This window comes from Eubalaena glacialis, chromosome 19 (assembly GCF_028564815.1).
Source record: "Eubalaena glacialis isolate mEubGla1 chromosome 19, mEubGla1.1.hap2.+ XY, whole genome shotgun sequence".
NCBI lineage: Eukaryota > Metazoa > Chordata > Mammalia > Artiodactyla > Balaenidae > Eubalaena > Eubalaena glacialis.
The window spans coordinates 40,389,183-40,410,482 of record NC_083734.1 but is presented as its reverse complement, the minus strand read 5'-3'; the positions used below and the strand labels follow the sequence as shown (position 1 = coordinate 40,410,482).

The 21,300-nt window shown below is 40.6% G+C and overlaps 1 protein-coding gene across 1 annotated transcript; it reads left to right on the top strand.

The window, feature by feature from the left end:
• The first annotated feature begins 13,416 nt into the window (after nt 1–13,416).
• On the top strand, nt 13,417–21,087 carry LOC133080083 (leucine-rich repeat-containing protein 37A3-like). The gene is made up of 3 exons (XM_061175932.1): nt 13,417–14,201; nt 14,626–14,730; nt 20,953–21,087. The coding sequence occupies exons 1-3, from the start codon at nt 13,962–13,964 to the stop codon at nt 21,001–21,003; spliced, it is 396 nt and encodes a 131-aa protein (XP_061031915.1). The 5' UTR covers nt 13,417–13,961; the 3' UTR covers nt 21,004–21,087.
• Nucleotides 21,088–21,300: the final 213 nt, after the last annotated feature.

Here is a 21,300-nt window from a genome sequence, read left to right as displayed (position 1 = left end):
TGTCCATGTTTCTTATGCTTAAAGTTCATTGATCTTCTTGACTTTGTGAGTTTATAGTGTTTACCATTTTGGAAAAATTTTGGCTATTATTTCTACAAATTTTTGTATTTCTCCTCTCCTTCATGGACTCTAAGTACACATGTATTAGGCCACTTGAAGTTGTTGCATGACTCACTGATGCTCTATTCATTTTTGTTGTTGTTTTGTTTTGTTACTCTTTTTGTTTCATTTTGGATAGTTTCTATTACTATGCCTTAATGTTCACTGACCCTTTCCTCTGCAGTGTCTAATCTGCCATTAACCTTGTTCAATGTCTTTTTCATTTAGATATTGTTTTTAATCTCCAGAAGCGCAATTTGGGTCTGTTTTACATTTTCCATGCCTGTACTTAACATTTTCAGTGTTTATTCTGGGTTTTTTAACATATGAAATACAGTTGTAATAACTTTTCTTCATGTATAATAACTTTTAAAATGTTCTTTTCTGCCAATCTAACATCTGTATGGATTATGGGTTAGTTTTGATTGATTGCCTTTCCTCCTCAGTATGGGTCATATTTTCCTACTTCTTTGCATGCTTGGCAATTTTTCATATGATCCCAGATATTGTGAGTTTTAGTTTACTGTGTGCTATATATATTTATATTCCTGTAAAATGTGTGGGCTTTGTTTTGGGTGAAATTAAGTTACTCAAAACAATTTTATTCTTTTAGGTCTAGCTTTTAAGATTCGTTGGGTAGGAGTCCAAGTAGGCTTTAGTCTGGAGCTCATTATTTGCAACTACTGAGACAAGTCCTTTCTGAGTATCATGAGGTTTTCCAGTCTGACTTGTAGGAACAGGTACTATTCCTACAACCCTGTGTGATATCCAGTTATTCTTATTATTAATCCTTTCATGTGGTTCTTTTCCTGACATCAAGGAATTCCTCACACAAATGTACTGACCAATACTTTGTTGAATTCTCAAGAGATCCCTCTGCATATCTCCAGAGTTCTTTGTCTGTGCACTTCTTTTCTCTCTGATACTCTGCTTTGTGAACTCTAGTTACCTTGGTTTTCCCAGACTCTCAGCTCCATTTCCTCAGTCAGGGAGTCCACCAGTCTCTGCCTGGACTTCTTTTCCCTGTACCATGACCTGGAAACTCTCTCAGAGAAGTAAGTTAGGGCAATTATAGGGATCACTTCATTTATTTCCCATCTCCTGGGGATCACTGAACTTTATTGCCTGAGGTCCAGTTTCTTGAAAACTGTTGCTTCATATGTTCTGTCTGATATTTTCATTGTTTCAGGTGGGAGGTTAAATTGGACCTTGTTACTTCATCTTGGTCAGAAGCTAATAACATTCTTTAAGTCTGTTTTGCTTTGATACAGGGTCCAATTAAAGATTAGGCATTGCATGTCATGTCTTTGTTTCCTTTAATCTAGAATATTTCCCTACTATTTTTTTTTTTTGGTCTTTTATGACATTGACATTTTTGAAGAGTCTAAGCCAGTTGTCTTGTAAATTGCCCCACACTCTGGATTTGTCTGTTTCCTCATTAGATTCAAAGTAAACATTTTGGGAAAGAATACTATATAGGTGATATGTTCATCCTTCATCACTTCAGGTGGCCCAGTGCTAAGTTTGATCACTTGATTAAGGTGGTATGTTGCATATCTCTCCATTGTAAAGTTATTTTTCCCCTTGGTAATTGATAAATAATATGTGGGGTGATACGTTGGGATCAGTGAAGATCCTACTTTCAAACAATTCTTCACCCAACTGTACATCAGTGATAATCCTTGTCTGAATCGATTATTACATTGATAGTTGCAAAATGACATTTTCCTAATTCTATCATTCCTTTTGCATTTATTAGCTGACATTATTCTATAAAGAAGAGCTCCCCCACTTTTCATTTTGAGTATCATTATGAACTCACGTGCTTTTTTAAAAGTTAACTATGTTATACCTTATAATAATGATAATGTTATTCTTTGGAATGTTCCTTTTGTCCAGATTTGGCCAATGCGACCTCTGTTATTGTTTAACCACATGATGCTTTTTTATTACTAGAATAATTTCTAATATATTACTACCCACAAATAGGAACTGAGAAAGGGACCCCAGAAGGTGCAGTCTTATTCAGACTCTTCTTAGAAGTCTGCCTTCTTCCTGTGTACTCTCAACCCAAAGTGAGGCTTTCGGGTTGGAAGGAGATACTTCTGAATTAAACTACAGATCAATGTCACCCAATTGTAATCCCTATTCCCTTTTTTCTAGGCACACCATACCTACTGCCATCCTAATCCTTCTGTTGGGCACCTCTCTCCTCCTCTATATTTATTTACAACAGTCAAGAGCAGCAATTGGCCAACGGACCCCTATCCAGTTCTCCAGTCCATATGCCCCAAGAACTCCTTTTTGCACTGGTCTGTGGTGGCCTTGGCCTACCTCTTCTACCTACTCAAGTAACTCTTTTACCACGAATTTAATTACCTCTGCTTCCATTTATAGGATCTTACCTAGCCGTATGGCCTGCTGCCTCTGCCAATTTAAAAATACTATTAGGTTGTCTGTAAGACAGACAAGCTGCATTGTGACAGTGAATGCCTGACAGACATCACACGTTGTGGTGAGTCTCAATTACGGGATAATAAATTTTTAATTTAATTTTTTAATTTTTATTTTTAATCAATGATGATAAATTTTCAAATTAATTATATAATTGCATTATTTTAATTCTTTAATTTGAGTTCCAACTCCCTAAGTTTCTGAGAACTACCCATTGCTAAAAATCAGATTCTGGATTACATTATTAAGCTAATAATAGCTCAGTTACGTTGTTAGCTTAATAATGTAAATGATCCACATACATAAAGGAACAAGAGAAAGGAATGGAAGGGGAAGGGAATTAACATGAATGGCCACATATCCTATGCTGTGCTCTCTGCAAACGAGAAGTTATTCATATAGTGCATCACAGTTTGTAAACTGATTTTATATACATTAGGTCTCAAGTACCCTTTGTCTTATAGGACAGGTATAAATATATTTTTGTTTATCTTGTTTGTTTCTGCAATTTTATAAAGAGTACAAGTGATGCTGTTTTATGTCCTATTTGGAGCCTGAGAGTTTCTGGTCCCATAACCAAAAGCTGCTACCTAGCCCTTCTAATGGATGGGAGAGCTAGTTTATTCTTAGACTGTCCAGCTCTGAACTTGCTCTGAATCTCAAGCTTTTCTATCCACAAAACACTCAGGGGCTTTCAACTATTTTTCTATATATTAGATTTATTGGCACTAACTTGATGACTTCCAAAATGTGCTTTCATGCCCAGGTAGCTTGAATACAGTTCTCTTTCAGTGATCGAGGGCACCTCATAAATAATAACACTTTGCTACTTCTATAAAGACAATATTGCTGATTTTTTAACACAATTTTTTTTTTTTTGGCCGTGCCACACAGCTTGTGGGATCTTAGTTCCCCAAGCAAGGATTGAAGCCGGGCCACAGCAGGGAAACTGCCAGGTCCTAACCACTAGACCACCAGGGAACTCCCCCAAACAATTTTTTTGCTAATTATATTACTCCCTTCTCCCCCAGAAGTGGGCAGTAAAGGCATTTTTAATCTCCTTTTACAGGTGAGGTAAAACAAGATCAGAGGTGTTAAGTGCTATGACCCTAGTGCCCCGATCTCCTGTCCCCAGTTTGGGGCTCTCTGCAAGCCCATGCTCCTCCTTTCTCATGACCTTTCCCTCCTCCTTTGACCCTCACCAAAAATACTTTTAATCATTTTGGAAGAGAAGCCCAGCTACACAATGGTACACATTACCTTCACACAGTCAGAAGCTTTGGATGGTTCCCCAAGTAAAGCTGGAAATATTAGAAGGAAAATGAAATAAAAGCAAAGTAGCCATCTGACAGAAGTTGCTTTTTCCATTCTGCATTTTAGGACCTCAAGTATTATTCCATTGATTTGTTGAACATTCCACTTTGGCATACAATCTGGCAAATCTCTTAATTTATACCCCAGATCCCTGCCCAAATTTTAGCAAAGAGCCAGGGCAGACATAGTGTTTTTTTCTGTATAGAGCCTTCTGTTATGGGGGCTGGGATATATGGAAGCAGGGACTGAGCAAAGGACTCGGTGGGTGGGTGGAGAAGGACATGTCCAGGTGACCACCTGTTAGCGGCGGTTGTTGTCATGGTCATCTGTGGTAGTTGCAAGAACGCAAGCACAGTGAAGAGGTGGAGAGAGGAAGCCTCACACTCCTCTGCCTCTGAGGCAGGACAGGATGGGGTATGTGAATGTGAGGAGTCACAGTAGATCTGCAGAGAGTCCAGCTGAGTAGGGGAGTATTTGTCTTCCAGCCTTGGCTTTTCTTGAGTACTGGCCCCTGGGAACCAGTGGAGTAATCCTGAATATAGATACTATATTTCACGCAACAGAATTTTCTGAGTAGATAGCCACTTTTTCAAGAGATACCTTTTTCACATTTTGTTGTTGCCAGTCATAGTCTTAAGTGTGGGTTTCTTTTTGTCCTACGTGGCACTCAAACGTTGACTGATTCCTAATTTATTTGGCTGTGGACTGACAAAAAGCTGTCCCATCAGTCTTCAGTGATCAAAAACAGGCTCTTCTTTTTTGACAGATGAAGAAACATCTCTAGGGATTGCAGAAGGATCGTTGATGAAGGTGTTACAAGCGCGGAAGAAGAACAGCAGCCCCGAGCTGACTATTGAGTCAGAGAGGGCGTCCTCAGATAAAAGTGCTGTCAGCTTGTCAGGCGTCATGAATGAGCAGCTGGACTTAATAATAAAAGTGATATTATCGGGGCATGAAATTACATGCTGCCTTATATCTCTGAGGCGAATCTAGGAGATGTGGAATCAGCACTATTACCATTCCTTCAACTTCTTTTTTCAAATACACAAGATGGAGATATGCCGCTGGGCCTTTTGAAAAACAATACAAGGAGCCCTTCTGTTAAACGTGTACGCAACAATTCAACTAATAAAAATAAATTGAGGAAACTCCATTTTCTGGAAAATTTGTTAGATGCAGAAACTCAAGAAAAAATGGATGAGGTGAAAAAGGAAGAAAAACCTGCCACGCGTACACGTTCCAACCTTTTAAGTGCCATGTATAAACACTACATCTTTCAAAAGAAATTGCAAACTGCCCAACCACAGAAAGACAGCCTAGCAAAGACTGAGCGTACAGAGGAAAAGCTGCTGAGAGTGAACAGGGTCCTCAAGAACCCGAGGGGCCTACAGAAAATGCACCTCAAAGCAGTGGGAGATGAGAGCGTCAGGAGGAAACAGAATGCCCAGCCATCTGTGGCGAGCACTGCCAAAGAAAGAAGGCTCAGGAGGCCATCCCCAAGAAAGCTGAAACAGCTACTCATGGTGCAGAGGCCCAGGAAGCTGGTGGGAAAGTCCTCCAATGCAGAGTCTTCATTCATAAAGGAACACAAGGCAGCAGGTTCCTCTACCCTGAAACAGTACTTCAAGGGCAGGCCTTCTGCCTCCATCCCTCCAAAATCCCCACCTGAGGTTAAAAGCAAATCAAAAGACTTATCCAACACTTTACTTGTTTTAGAGGATGCAAAGGCTAGAGTTAGAAATATTAAGGATTTTGAACTAATCTCACATTCTGGGAAAAAATACATCTTCCATAAAATTGGGACTCATCAGGTCCACAGAAAACCCAAAATCAAAAGGAGTCGAAAGTTCAGAAAGAAAAGTTCACCCAATAGAATGATGCTTGCAAGCCCTCCGTTCTCTGTAAGGAGGAGTCTCATAAATTCCCCTCCGCGAGAGGCTGTTTCATCTTCAGGAGAAGTGACTTCTCAGGAAAATCCTTTTCCAGAATTATTTTCTCTTTCAGACCCTTCTACAGAAAACACTACTTCAGAAAACAATACTGCACAAAATGTTTCTGCAGAAATTATTTCTTCAGGAAACTCTACTCTGCCAGGAGGAACCAGCCCTGGAAACACTACCCATAGGAACGTCTCCACTGCACACTCTGCTGTTGCTGCGGACAACAGTATGCCAAGTGTTCGACACACCAACGAAACACAATGGGAGTAGCACAACACGGGCACTGAATTATCCTCTAAGCCCACAGGCTTCACTTTCCCAGGGCTCACATTCCCGGGTGATCAAGTTGAAACTCAGCTAAAGCAGCAGCTACGGTCCCTCATCCCCAACAATGACGTGCGAAGGCTCATTTCTCATGTTATCCAGACTTTGAAAATAGACTGCTCGGAGACCCACGTGCAGCTGGCCTGTGCCAACCTCATCTCTAGAACAGGCCTCCTGATGAAGCTTCTCAGCAAGCAGCAGGAAGTAAAGGTGTCCAAAGCGGAATGGGATACGGGCCAGTGGAAAAGTGACAACTCTATCAGTGAGAGCACAGAAGCCCAGAGTGAGCAGAAAGAGCAGGAGTCAAGTGAGGTGAGGAGAAGCCCTGAAACATGGGACCTGGACTTTTACTCAGTTTAGGACATGCCATGAACGTGCCCAAGCAGGAGTACCATGGGCTCCTAGTCCGTATCTTATCTTCAGCCATGAAACTGGCTAAGGCAGTGATCTCCCACTTGGCTCATTTAGAGAGTGTGCCACTATTCCTAGGGTAGATGAGAAAAGGACATAACACAAGACAAATAAATTGTAGATAAATAAATTGTAGAAGAAAATGCTAATGATAAGATTAATAACATTAAATTTGGCTTGTTCTTATAGAAGCTACTCGCCTCAAAGGATTGGGTTTTATAGTAGTTTAAGAATAGTTAGCTATTGTTTAGAATAGGTTTAAGAAGAATTAGCTTTCATCCCTTCTATCTCCTTGTTTTTAAAAAATTGTTATTTATTTTTTTAGCTCACAAAAGAAGTTCCAGTATATGGCTATAAGAACAAACTCATCTTGGCAATATCTGTAACTGTAGTAGTGACGATTTTGGTTACAATTCTCTGTCTCATTGAGGTAAGGACAATAATTCATTCAGATTCAGAACCCACAAACTGAGAATGAAAGCCACCTTTCCACCTACTACTACTTGATTCTTCTCTTTAGTCATGAGGACTGAGATACAATTTGTTCTTTTACTGAAAAGTATATTCCCAGGATTTTATTTTTCCTTTTTTCTTTTTTGGCTGCATTGGGTCTTCATTGCGGTGCACGGGCTTCTCATTGCGGTGGCTTCTCTTGTTGTGGAGTCCGGGCTCTAGGCGCGCGGGCTCAGGAGTTGTGGCGCAAGGACTTAGTTGCTCCGCAGCATGTGGGACTTTCCGAGACCAGGGATGGGACCCGTGTCCCCTGCACTGGCAGGCAGATTCTTAACCACTGAACCACCAGGGAAGTCCCAATTCCAGTATTCTTTATCTTTTGTGTAGATCCATATTCCAAACAAGTGTCATTTTCCTTCTGCTTGAAAATACTTCTTTTAACATTTCTTATAGTGAAAGTCTACTAGTAATGAATTCTTTCAGCTTTTGTATGTCTGAGATAGTCTTTATTTTGCTTTTGTTTTGACAGATCTGGGTATAGAATTCTAGCTTGATAGAATTCAATTCACTACTTTAAAGATGTTATTCCACTGAGTTCTCCTTTACATTGTTTCCAACAAGAATTCTGCTGTCATTGTTATCTTTGTTCCTCTGTATGTAGTGTATAGTTTTTTCCTCTGACTGCTTTTAAATTTTCCTCTTTATTGCTGGTTTTGAGCAATTTGATTATTTTTTGTGCCTTGGTGTAGTTTTGTCCATGTTTCTTATGCTTAAAGTTCATTGATCTTCTTGACTTTGTGGGTTTATAGTGTTTACCAATTTGGAAAAGTGTTGGCTATTATTTCTTCAAATTTTTGTATTTCTCCTCTCCTTCATGGACTCTAAGTACCCATGTATTAGGCCACTTGAAGTTGTTGCACGACTCACTGATGCTCTATTCATTTTTGTTGTTGTTTTGTTTTGTTACTGTTTTTGTTTCATTTTGGATAGTTTCTATTACTATGCCTTAATGTTCACTGACCCTTTCTTCTGCAGTGTCTAATCTGCCATTAACCTCGTTCAATGTCTTTTTCATTTAGACATTGTTTTTAATCTCTGGAAGCGCAATTTGGGTCTGTTTTACATTTTCCATGCCTATACTTAACATTTTCAGTGTTTATTCTGGGTTTTTTAACATATGAAATACAGTTGTAATAACTTTTCTTCATGTATAATAACTTTTTAAATGTTCTTTTCTGCCAATTCTAACATCTGTATGGATTATGGGTTAGTTTTGATTGATTGCCTTTTCTCCTCAGTATGGGTCATATTTTCCTACTTCTTTGCATGCTTGGCAATTTTTCATATGATCCCAGATATTGTGAGTTTTAGTTTATTGTGTGCTATATATATATATATTCCTGTAAAATGCTTGGGCTTTGTTTTGGGTGAAATTAAGTTACTCAGAACAATTTTATTCTTTTAGGTCTAGTGTTTAAGATTCGTTGGGTAGGAGTCCAAGTAGCCTTTAGTCTGGAGCTCATTATATGCAACTACGGAGACAAGTCCTTTCTAAGTATCATGAGGTTTTCCAGTCTGACTTGTAGGAACAGGTACTATTCCTACAACCCTGTGTGATATCCAGTTATTCTTATTATTAATCCTTTCATGTTGTTCTTTTCCTGGCATCAAGGAATTCCTCACACAAATGTACTGACCAATACTTTGTTGAATTCTCAAGAGATCCCTCTGCATATCTCCAGAGTTCTTTGTCTGTGCACTTCTTTTCTCTCTGATACTCTGCTTTGTGAACTCTAGTTACCTTGGTTTTCCCAGACTCTCAGCTCCATTTCCTCAGTCAGGGAGTCCACCAGTCTCTGCCTGGACTTCTCTTCCCTTTACCATGACCTGGAAACTCTCTCAGAGAAGTAAGGTAGGGCAATTAGAGGGATCACTTCATTTATTTCCCATCTCCTGGGGATCACTGAACTTTATTGCCTGAGGTCCAGTTTCTTGAAAACTGTTGTTTCTTATGTCCTGTCTGATTTTTTCATTGTTTCAGGTGGGAGGTCAAATTGGTCCTTGTTACTTCATCTTGGCCAGAAGCCAATAACATATTTTAAGTCTGTTTTGTTTTGATACAGGGTCCAGTTAAAGATTAGGCATTGCATGTCATGTCTTTGTTTCCTTTAATCTAGAATATTTCCCTACTATTTTTTTTTGATCTTTTATGACATTGGCATTTTTGAAGAGTCTAAGCCAGTTGTCTTGTAAATTGCCCCACAATCTGGATTTGTCTGTTTCCTCATTAAATTCAAAGTAAACATTTTGGGGAAGAATACTATATAGGTGATGTATTCTTCATACTTCATCACTTCAGGTGGCCCAGTGCTAAGTTTGATCACTTGATTAAGGTGGTATCTTCCATATCTCTCCATTGTAAAGTTATTTGTCCCCTTGGTAATTGATAAATAATATGTGGGGTGATACGTTGGGATCAGTGAAGATCCTACTTTCAAACAACTCTTCACCCAACTGTGCATCAATGATAATCCTTGTCTGAATCGATTATTGCATTGATAGTTGCAAAATGACACTTTCCTAATTCTATCATTCCTTTTGCATTTATTAGCTGACGTTATTCTATAAAGAAGAGCTCCCCCACTTTTCATTTTGCGTATCATTATGAACTCATGTTCTTTTTAAAAAATTAACTACGTTATACCTTATTATAATGATAATGTTATTCTTTGGAATGTTCCTTTTGTCCAGATTTGGCCAATGCGATCTCTGTTATTGTTTAACCACATGATGCTTTTTTATTACTAGTATAATTTCTAATATATTACTACTCACAAATAGGAACTGAGAAAGGGACTCCAGAAGGTGCGGTCTTATTCAGACTCTTCTTAGAAGTCTGCCTTCTTCCTGTGTACTCTCAACCCAAAGTGAGGCTTTCGGGTTGGAAGGAGATACTTCTGAATTAAACTACAGATCAATGTCACCCAATTCTAATCCCTATTCCCTTTTTTCTAGGCATACCATACCTACTGCCATCCTAATCCTTCTGTTGGGCACCTCTCTCCTCCTCTATATTTATTTACAACAGTCAAGAGCAGCAATTGGCCAACGGGCCCCTATCCAGTTCTCCAGTCCATATGCCCCAAGAACTCCTTTTTGCACTGGTCTGTGGTGGCCTTGGCCTACCTCTTCTACCTACTCAAGTAACTCCTTTACCACGAATTTAATTACCTGTGTTTCCATTTATAGGGTCTTACCTAGCCGTATGGCCTGCTGCCGCTGCCAATTTAAAAATACTATTGAGGTTGTCTGTAAGACAGTCAAGCTGCGTTGTGACAGTGAATGCCTGACAGATGTCACACGTTGTGGTGAGTCTCAATTGTGGGATAATAAATTTTTAATTTTTAATTTAATTTTTTAATAATTTTTACTTTTAATCAATGATGATAAATTTTAAAATTAATGATGTAATTGTATTATTTTAATTAATTCATTCAGAGTTCCAGCTCCCTAAGTTTCTAAGAACTACCCCCTTGCTAAAAATCAGATTCTTGGTTACATTATTAAGCTAATAAGAGCTCAGGTACATAGTTAGCTTAATAATGTAACTGATCCGCATACATAAAGGAACAAGAGAAAGGAATGGAAGGGGGAAGGGAATTAACATTAATGGCCACATATCCTATGCTGTGCTCTCTGCAAATGAGAACTTATTCATATAATGCATCACAGTTTGTAAACTGATTTTATATACATTAGGTCTCAAGTACCCTTTGCCTATAGGACAGGTGTAAATATATTTTTGTTTATTTTGTTTGTTTCTGCAATTTTATAAAGAGTACAAGTGATGCTGTTTTATGTCCTACTTGGAGCCTGAGAGTTTCTGGTTCCATAACCAGAAGCTGCTACCTAGCCCTTCTAATGGATGGGAGAGCTAGTTTATTCTTAGACTGTCCAGCTCTGAACTTGCTCTGAATCCCAAGCTTTTCTATCCACAAAACACTCAGGGGCTTTCAACTATTTTTCTATATATTAGACTTATTGGCACTAACTTGATGACTTCCAAAATGTGCTTTCATGCCCAGGTAGCTTGAATACAGGTCTCTTTCAGTGATCTAGAGCACATCATATATAATAACACTTTGCTACTTCTATAAAGACAATATTGCTGATTTTTCAACACAATTTTTTTTTTTGGCCGTGCCACACAGCCTGTGGGATCTTAGTTCCCCAACCAGGGATTGAACCTGGGCCACAGCAGGGAAAGTGCTGGGTCCTAACCACTAGACCACCAGGGAACTGCCCCAAACACTTTTTTTACTAATTATATTACTCCCTTCTCGCCCAGAAGTGGGCAGAAAAGGCATTTTTCATCTCCTTTTACAGGTGAGGTAAAACAAGATCAGAGGTGTTAAGTTCTATGACCCTAGTGCCCCGATCTCCTGTCCCCAGTTTGGGGCTCTCTGCAAGCCCATGCTCCTCCTTTCTCATGACCCTTCCCTCCTCCTTTGACCCTGACCAAAAATACTTTTAATCCTTTTGGAAGAGAAGCCCAGCTACACAATGGTACACATTACCTTCACACAGTTATAAGTTTTGGATGGTTCCCCAAGTAAAGCTGGAAATATTAGAAGTAAAATGAAATGAAAGCAAAGTAGCCATCTGACACAAGTTACTTTCTCCCTTCTGCGTTTTAGGACCTCAAGTATTATTCCATTGATTTGTTGAACATTCCACATTGACATACAATCTGGCAAATCTCGTAACATATACCCTAGATCCCTGCCCAAATTTTAGCAAAGAGCCAGGGCAGACATAGTGTTTTTTTCTGTATAGAGCCTTCTGTTATGGGGGCTGGGATATATGGAAGCAGGGACTGAGCAAAGGACTCGGTGGGTGGGTGGAGAAGGACATGTCCAGGTGACCACCTGTTAGCGGCGGTTGTTGTCATGGTCATCTGTGGTAGTTGCAAGAACGCAAGCACAGTGAAGAGGTGGAGAGAGGAAGCCTCACACTCCTCTGCCTCTGAGGCAGGACAGGATGGGGTATGTGAATGTGAGGAGTCACAGTAGATCTGCAGAGAGTCCAGCTGAGTAGGGGAGTATTTGTCTTCCAGCCTTGGCTTTTCTTGAGTACTGGCCCCTGGGAACCAGTGGAGTAACCCTGAATATAGTTACTATATTTCACGCAACAGAATTTTCTGAGTAGATAGCCACATTTTCAAGAGATACCTTTTTCACATTTTGTTGTTGCCAGTCATAGGCTTAAGTGTGGGTTTCTTTTTGTCCTACGTGGCACTCAAACGTTGACTGATTCCTAATTTATTTGGCTGTGGACTGACAAAAAGCTGTCCCATCAGTCTTCAGTGATCAAAAACAGGCTCTTCTTTTTTGACAGATGAAGAAACATCTCTAGGGAATGCAGAAGGATCGTTGATGAAGGTGTTACAAGCGCGGAAGAAGAACAGCAGCCCCGAGCTGACTATTGAGTCAGAGAGGGCGTCCTCAGATAAAAGTGCTGTCAGCTTGTCAGGCGTCATGAATGAGCAGCTGGACTTAATAATAAAAGTGATATTACCGGGGCATGAAATTACATGCTGCCTTATATCTCTGAGGCGAATCTAGGAGATGTGGAATCAGCATTATTACCATTCCTTCAACTTCTTTTTTCAAATACACAAGATGGAGATATGCCGCTGGGCCTTTTGAAAAACAATACAAGGAGCCCTTCTGTTAAACGTGTACGCAACAATTCAACTAATAAAAATAAATTGAGGAAACTCCATTTTCTGGAAAATTTGTTAGATGCAGAAACTCAAGAAAAAATGGATGAGGTGAAAAAAGAAGAAAAACCTGCCACGCGTACGCGTTCCAACCTTTTAAGTGCCATGTTTAAACGCTACATCTTTCAAAAGAAATTGCAAACTGCGCAACCACAGAAAGACAGCCTAGCAAAGACTGAGCGTACAGAGGAAAAGCTGCTGAGAGTGAACAGGGTCCTCAAGAACCCGAGGGGCCTACAGAAAATGCACCTCAAAGCAGTGGGAGATGAGAGTGTCAGGAGGAAACAGAATGCCCAGCCATCTGTGGCGAGCACTGCCAAAGAAAGAAGGCTCAGGAGGCCATCCCCAAGAAAGCTGAAACAGCTACTCATGGTGCAGAGGCCCAGGAAGCTGGTGGGAAAGTCCTCCAATGCGGAGTCTTCATTCATAAAGGAACACAAGGCAGCAGGTTCCTCTACCCTGAAACAGTACTTCAAGGGCAGGCCTTCTGCCTCCATCCCTCCAAAATCCCCATCTGAGGTTAAAAGCAAATCAAAAGACTTATCCAACACTATACTTGTTTTAGAAGATGCAAAGGCTAGAGTTAGAAATATTAAGGATTTTGAACTAATCTCACATTCTGGGAAATAATACATCTTCCATAAAATTAGGACTCATCGGGTCCATAGAAAACCCAAAGTCAAAAGGAGTCGAAAGTTCAGAAAGAAAAGTTCACCCAATAGAATGATGCTTGCAAGCCCTCCGTTCTCTGTAGGGAGGAGTCTCATAAATTCCCCTCCGCGAGAGGCTGTTTCATCTTCAGGAGAAGTGACTTCTCAGGAAAATCCTTTTCCAGAATTATTCTCTCTTTCAGACCCTTCTACAGAAAACACTACTTCAGAAAACAATACTGCACAAAATGTTTCTGCAGAAATTATTTCTACAGGAAACTCTAGGCTGCCAGGAGGAACCGGCCCTGGAAACACTACCCATAGGAACGTCTCCACTGCACATTCTACTGTTGCTGCGGACAACAGTATGCCGTCTATTCAACACACCAACAAAACACAATGGGAGTATCACAACACGGGCACTGAATTATCCTCTAAGCCCACAGGCTTCACTTTCCAGGGCTCACATTCCCGGGTGATCAAGTTGAAACTCAGCTAAAGCAGCAGCTATGGTCCCTCATCCCCAACAATGACATGCGAAGGCTCATTTCTCATGTTATCCAGACTTTGAAAATAGACTGCTCGGAGACCCACGTGCAGCTGGCCTGTGCCAACCTCATCTCTAGAACAGGCCTCCTGATGAAGCTTCTCAGCAAGCAGCAGGAAGTAAAGGTGTCCAAAGCGGAATGGGATACGGGCCAGTGGAAAAGTGGCAACTCTATCAGTGAGAGCACAGAAGCCCAGAGTGAGCAGAAAGAGCAGGAGTCAAGTGAGGTGAGGAGAAGCCCTGAAACATGGGACCTGGGCTTTTACTCAGTTTAGGACATGCCATGAACGTGCCCAAGCAGGAGTACCACGGGCTCCTAGTCCGTATCTTATCTTCAGCCATGAAACTGGCTAAGGCAGTGATCTCCCACTTGGCTCATTTAGAGAGTGTGCCACTATTCCTAGGGTAGATGAGAAAAGGACATAACACAAGACAAATAAATTGTAGATAAATAAATTGTAGAAGAAAATGGTAATGATAAGATTAATAACATTAAATTTAGCTTGTTCTTATAGAAGCTACTCGCCTGAAAGGATTGGGTTTTATAGTAGTTTAAGAATAGTTAAGTATTGTTTAGAATAGGTTTAAGAAGAGTTAGCTTTCATCCCTTCTATCTCCTTGTTTTTAAAAAATTGTTATTTATTTTTTTAGCTCACAAAAGAAGTTCCAGGATATGGCTGTAACAACAAACTCATCTTGGCAATATCTGTAACTGTAGTAGTGACGATTTTGGTTACAATTCTCTGTCTCATTGAGGTAAGGACAATAATTCATTCAGATTCAGAACCCACAAACTGAGAATGAAAGCCACCTTTCCACCTACTACTACTTGATACTTCTCTTTAGTTATGAGGACTGAGATACAATTTGTTCTTTTACTGAAAATTATATCCCCAGGATTTTTTTTTTCTTTTTTTCGGTGCGTTGGGTCTTCATTGCGGTGCACGGGCTTCTCATTGCGGTGGCTTCTCTTGTTGTAGAGTGCGGGCTCTAGGCGCGCGGGCTCAGGAGTTGTGGCGCACGGACTTAGTTGCTCCGCAGCATGTGGGACCTTCCCAGACCAAGGATCGAACCCGTGTCCCCTGCACTGGCAGGCGGATTCTCAACCATTGTGCCCCCAGGGAAGTCCCCACAGGATTTTTAAAGGAACTCCACTGCCAGGAGATCTCTGGAATTGGATCCATGATAACAAGCCATTGGACTATTTTGACAAGTTAAGTTTATAAGAAGGCCAGAGTTGACATGATAGTAAAATTTCTTCAACTCAAAAAACTATGCTGATTTGATGTACTCACCTGTCACTCTCAGTCTACTGTTGATTTCTTTCCTTGTTGGCTGAAGTGATGAGAGGTATACGATCTCCATACTCACGGAGCTATCAGTCACCCTGGGAGGGCTAAAAGGACATGCCTAAAAGATAAAAGTATGATCTCGTCAATTCCTTAGGTTTACTTAGCAGCTTTCTTCTCCAGTGTATTAGGAATTGTGTAGATAGGTTCCATTAAAACACTGCAAGTAAAATCCTGCCGCAGGCTACCCTAAAGTATGTCATGTTTATAGTAGCCTATTCCTGCAGCTAGCCTGTTTACCTTTTGGTCAGTTACATAATGGTTTGTTACTTTTCCCAACAGGCAGTTGCTAACATTAAAAGAGTGATTTTAATAAGCTGGCAATCTTGATTCTACCCTACCAGTCCAACCTACTTTATTTACCTTTTCTCTTGTTATGGCAGCCCTCCATTGCAGCCAAAGCAGCTCCTCACTATATGCTAGTTACACCACACCCGTTCCTACTTTTGTCTGTGCCTTTGCCCATCTAAATTTCCTTGATTTTGCTTTGCCTGTGGAAGTCCTATGAACCTCTCAAAAGCCAACTCAAGTTCAGATATCTTTCTTCATAAAGCCTTCCCTGAATACTCCAGCCCTCCTGATCCTAGTCCTGTGAGGTTTGTCACCATTTCTTAGGGGCCATAGCAAAGCAGTCGCCTCCCCTCAGAACTCACAAAAGTGGTAAGCAGTTTTTAAAAAGGCAGCCCCCCAAGAGAGAAACACCAAGGTTAGCACATCATGGAACTGAGCAGAGACGTGTAAGGACCAATGGCTTCCTGGCCTATCAGACTTGAATAAAACCTGACATGATGTACTAACTTCTACAGAGAAATGTGTCTGTCTGCAGGAGGGTTGGTCAGTAGTGAAAGCATAGAGAAGGTGAGGAGAGACCAACATGGGCAGTGCCCATCCTCACATTGCCCGAGAGTAGAGATGGCACCTTAGGCAGCAGAACTGAAGAGTCAGGCCCACTAGCCAGGCTGTGCCTGTTGAGGAGATGGATGGATCCAGCTGCCTCAGGCCTTCCCATTAAATTCTGGATTCAGCTGATTCCTTTTCTAATTCTGTTCTCACCAAGTAGCCTTCGATTGTGTGATTGTGCTTTAGTGTGCCACGGAGGCCTGTCTCCACAGAAGGTAATTCTCTGATTGTGTAGACACGGATGCCCTGTGTGTAGAACAGATGTATTTCTCATTGTCAAGTAATAATTTGGCATTCTGATTTTTGATCAATCCTGTGCTATTGATAAAGTGAGACTGCCACAGCAGGAAGACGTGAGTTCTCTCTTGGTGAGGAAGAGTATGATTTCTGAGCCTAGGAGGCTGGGGACTAGCATGGGGTCAGCTTGCTAGTCATTGGCCATTGCCCAGACTGTACCCACTACATCTCCAGGTGGCATATGGCCTTTTGCTTTTTTAGAATTTCTGTAAAGTCCCCTTTTTATTGTTTCGAACTTCTATGGAGTTTAACCTTGCATTTGTTTTGTTTTGTTTGGTTTGGTTTTGGCCTGTGGGATCTTAGTTCCCCAAGTAGGGATTGAACTTGTACCCTCGGCAGTGAAAGCGAGGAGTCCTAACCGTTATTTCCTCTCCCCACTTATATGATAAGCTCTTCGAGGACAGGGGCCATGCCATGTTCTTCCGATGGTAGACACTAATGGTGTTCAACGGAAGAGAGATGAGGCGTTATGTCAATTCCACAGTGAGGAATCATGCAATCGAATATTTATTTGAAGTAGCATCGAGTCCAGCAATAGACCATGTGTTCTTAAGACTTTTGAAATGTCATGTTTTAATATTCCAATCAGTGGGAGAAAATGATAAATGATGATAGAATAGCTGCCTAACTCTTTGGGGGGTAAAGAATAGCAGATTCCCATTTTTCATCTTAAATAAACATATTTCCATAAATGTGAAAAAAGACCACATAAAGGTATTAGAAGAAAATAAAAGCAATATTTTTATAATCTTATTGTGGGAAAGAGCCTTCAGAGCCTGATGCCACAAGCAGAGCCTTTGATATATTCCACCATCTTGTCTGTGACACCAGCTTAGCACTGATTCATGCCAAGCGTAAGATGAAGAGTTATCCATATATTGTCTGATTTAATGCCCACAGTCCTGTGAGGTTGATATTACTATCCCTCCTTCATAGATGAAGGAGATCAATGTAAGGCCCCAGTGGCCAAACCAAAAGCAGAAGCCAGTTTCACCTGACTGCAAAGCTTGTGCTCCCTACTCCACTCTTTTGTCTTGTCTCCTTAGAGACAAAAACACTGGAAAGATTCGAAACACTGAAATTCAATGAAAACCAGTATTTCTTTACTATAAAGAGTTTTTTGTTTGTTTGTTTGTTTGCGGGTGGCGGGGTTTGGCCATGCTGTGCAGCTTGCGGGATCTTAGTTCCCTGACCAGGGATTGAAACTCAGGCCACAGCAGTGAAAGCGCCAAGCCCTAACCACTGGACCACCAGGGAACTCCCAAGAGTTTTATAAGTCAACAAGAAGAAGACAAACAGTCCAGGGGAAAAGGAGGCAAGGGCTGTGGAGAGTAGGAGGTGTGTTGACAGTCTGCCACCATATCTGCCCGTCCTCTCCTCATGGCTCATGTGGGGTGGGTTTTGTTAGCCAGGTTTTGTCACCTCATGACGTACAAATAATCTCTAATATTTTCTTCAAGTACTTTTATAATCTGTCTAGAATTTGTTGTATTTGTTTTTTAGTGTGGTTGAGGTAGGGGATCTAACTTTCCCCCCCTACATGAAGATCTAATCGTTTTCAAATCTTTCACTGAATGGTTTATTCTTTCTTCCCTGGTCTAATATACTATCTTCATCTGGACTGTATTCTGTGATCCAGTTATCTTGTCCTGTACCAGTACCAATATCACACTGCTTAATTCCAGTTGCTCTATAACATATTTTATATCTGGTAGAGCAAGGTCCTACACTTTGACCTTCTTTTTCATACATTTCATAACTATTCTTACACATATTCTCTACCAAATGTCAGCTGGCCAGGTTTTATATAAAAATTTTTTGGATATAAATGGATTGCATTGAATTTGTAGGTTAATTTGATGAGAATTGACCTCTTTACAACATTCTAGGAGGATGGTATCTCATGCCATGTAAGTACTTCTTAATGTCCTTCAGAAAAGTTTTAATATTTTCATCACAGAGGTCTTACAAATTTTTGGTTAAGTTTATTGCTAGGTACTTTATGCATTTTTATTGATATAGTAAATGGGATGTTTCTTCTGTTTTTTAGTGAGTTATTTGTGTTATATGGGAAAGCTATTGAGGCTTATATGTTGATCTCTTGATTTTGTATGTAGCCATCTTACTCCTGTTACTTCCAATAAAATTTCGGTTGATTCTTTTGGTCTTTTTAGGTCCCTCATTTCATATGCAAATATGTTTGTCTCTTCCTTTCCAATACTTCGTTTTTCTTATCGTACTGATTAAGACCTCCTCCACAATGATCGATAGTAGCAGTAATGATGGGCATCCTACTCTTGTTCTTGACTTTAAAGCAATGCTTAGGTTTCTGCTAGATACTTTTATTTTCTTTTCCTACTTCTAAGAATTTTTATTAGGAATTATCTGTTGGACGTTATCTAAAACAGTCAATAAAATATACCGCCAGCTGCATGCAAGACCCTAAGTTAGGTACTGTGGAAGAGTCAAAGGATTATTAAACAGGGTAGAATTCCTTTCCTTAAAAAAGTTATCATCTCACTGGATAGATAAGATTTAAAGTAAAAAGGAATGAATAAGGATTTGGAAATAATTGTAATGGATAATCATGATCATGTTTTCTTTCAAAACAGACTTATTCTCATAGAATTGCAAAAGGGGAAGATAAAAAAAGAAGCAGAAGGTAAATATTGGTCTTTTAAAGCAGAATTTTACAACTAGAGGAGTACTTAGAACTCATCTATTTCAATTTCCTCACCAAAGGCAGGAAGAGTGTTTAATTACCCTAATGGTTTACCCTAATTTATTTATCAGCAGAATTAGCTTCCCAGCCCAAGCTGAGTTAGAACAGGACTGGCACAGATTCATCTGTTTTCACTAGTCCTTTAAGGAAAGAGGGTGGACGGGGAGAGGTTTTGGTTGTACCTGTTCCTGCTGGCCTGGTGCCTGGTTCCTAGGCATCAGGCCAGGCCAGAGGCCTTCTAGGAGGCTCTGCGGTAGGGAGGGCCACATGGTTGGGGATTTAGGGGCTGGCCTCACTCAAAGCTGACGAAAGGTAGAACATATGAGTCCCTTCTGTAAAGTGGCAAGAAAACTTGCCTTCTCACCCTACTGTTTTTCAGGCCCCTACTCTCTATTCCCTTTATCCAAACCTCATAGAATTTTAACCGGGAGAAACTTTAGACAGTAGTTTGTCTCTTCCTTTTATAATAAGGAAATGGAGAAAGAGAAAGGGAAAATATCTTGCCCCATGGTCATACTGCTAGTGATTATCAAAAAGAAGAGGGTCCCTTTCCACTGAGGACTTCTCTACTGATCACACTGTGCTTGGGCTGTGAGCTCCGTTGTTATGTCACAATTCAGTATACACATACTATATGGGCATAAGTAGTTTCTGAAACTAACTTATTGTGCACTCTGATTTTTTTCTATTCTATTTGTATTCAAAAAGAGTATTTTGTGTTTCCCTGCTGGTCATGGCCTTTAAACTGATTTCACAATTCACTGACACCTCAGTGACAGCCTGCAGTATGAAAGTCAGAGAGCTATAGATAACTTTGCTAGTTGGGTTCAGGTGTTTACTTGGTGTGATTCAACTTATAGGATAGGATAGAGCAGCCAGGAAAATAAAAGCACCTTCTCCCCACAGCCACACCCCCAGCAAATGCTGTACGTGCGACTAAGTCCGAAGCGGACTGGTGTGAAGCGCATCTAGAGAGTAACGTGTTTCTGCCCAGCGCCGCTGTGCAGTGTTTTCTCTGCACGAGGGCACTTGGCCAAGGGCCAAGAAAGGTGAACGGAGCTGAAAATCCTGCCTATACTCCATGCTAAGCCACAGGCAAAGGTCTCCCCAGAGACACGGGGGGGCCATTATGGACAGACACAGAGAACTTCTGGAAGGCCAGCATGCATGGGATGATTTTCAAGATCCCGGGTCTGTGGTGATTTTGCTCATTGTGATTATGGACTGAGGTACCCATTTAGTCCTAATAAGACCAGAGATAACACATTGTGAGAGAGATGAAAAATGACATGTAACACTAACTGTGTGTGTTTTCCTCCAAGGGGCTTTTTTCTATTTCTGCTGCATAAGAGGAGCTCAGGGGAAAGTGAGAGTCAGGTAAATTTGAGGGGGATATAGTACTGTGGCCAGAGAAAGCAGGGGAGATGCTGAATTAATATTTCCCTTTCTGTGTTCCAGGAGGGCTTTTTCGGGAGAAGGCAGCCACTTTGGCTTAGTGATATGTATAGGCCTCTCAACGCCACATGCAAGGAAAACATGGCACAAAAGCTACACGACAGGGAGTCTTCTGATGAGGATGAGATATTCTATAAGGATGCACCGTAAATGATAGGGGACAATTTTAAATTCTCCTCTAAAATGAGGAAATAATGAAAACTATAATTGTTCCTTTCAAAAGTAAAAGCCTTGGCATTTTTCTTCTTACCCCAGGGAAGTCATCAAAGCCCCAGCAGAGAAGCTTCTGGCTGCATATTGGGTTGATGAAGAGGCGGGTGAGGAAAGTGAGACAGCACACGAGACAGCCACAGAGTGAGCCCTGTTGTGCCTCAAGCCACCTGCAAATTTTATTTTCTAATATTGGCTTCTCAGCATTGCTTGCAAAATACTTATTTTTCTCATATTAAAGTGTATAAATTCATAACCAAGTCTAACCATGTGGTAAGGAATTAAAATGTAAAGAGTTGAATATTTATATACCAATAACAGGGGCCTGCAAGAAGAAGCAGAGCTGAAACTAGAATCCCTCATGGTAGCCAGTACTTCCACAAGAGGAAATGT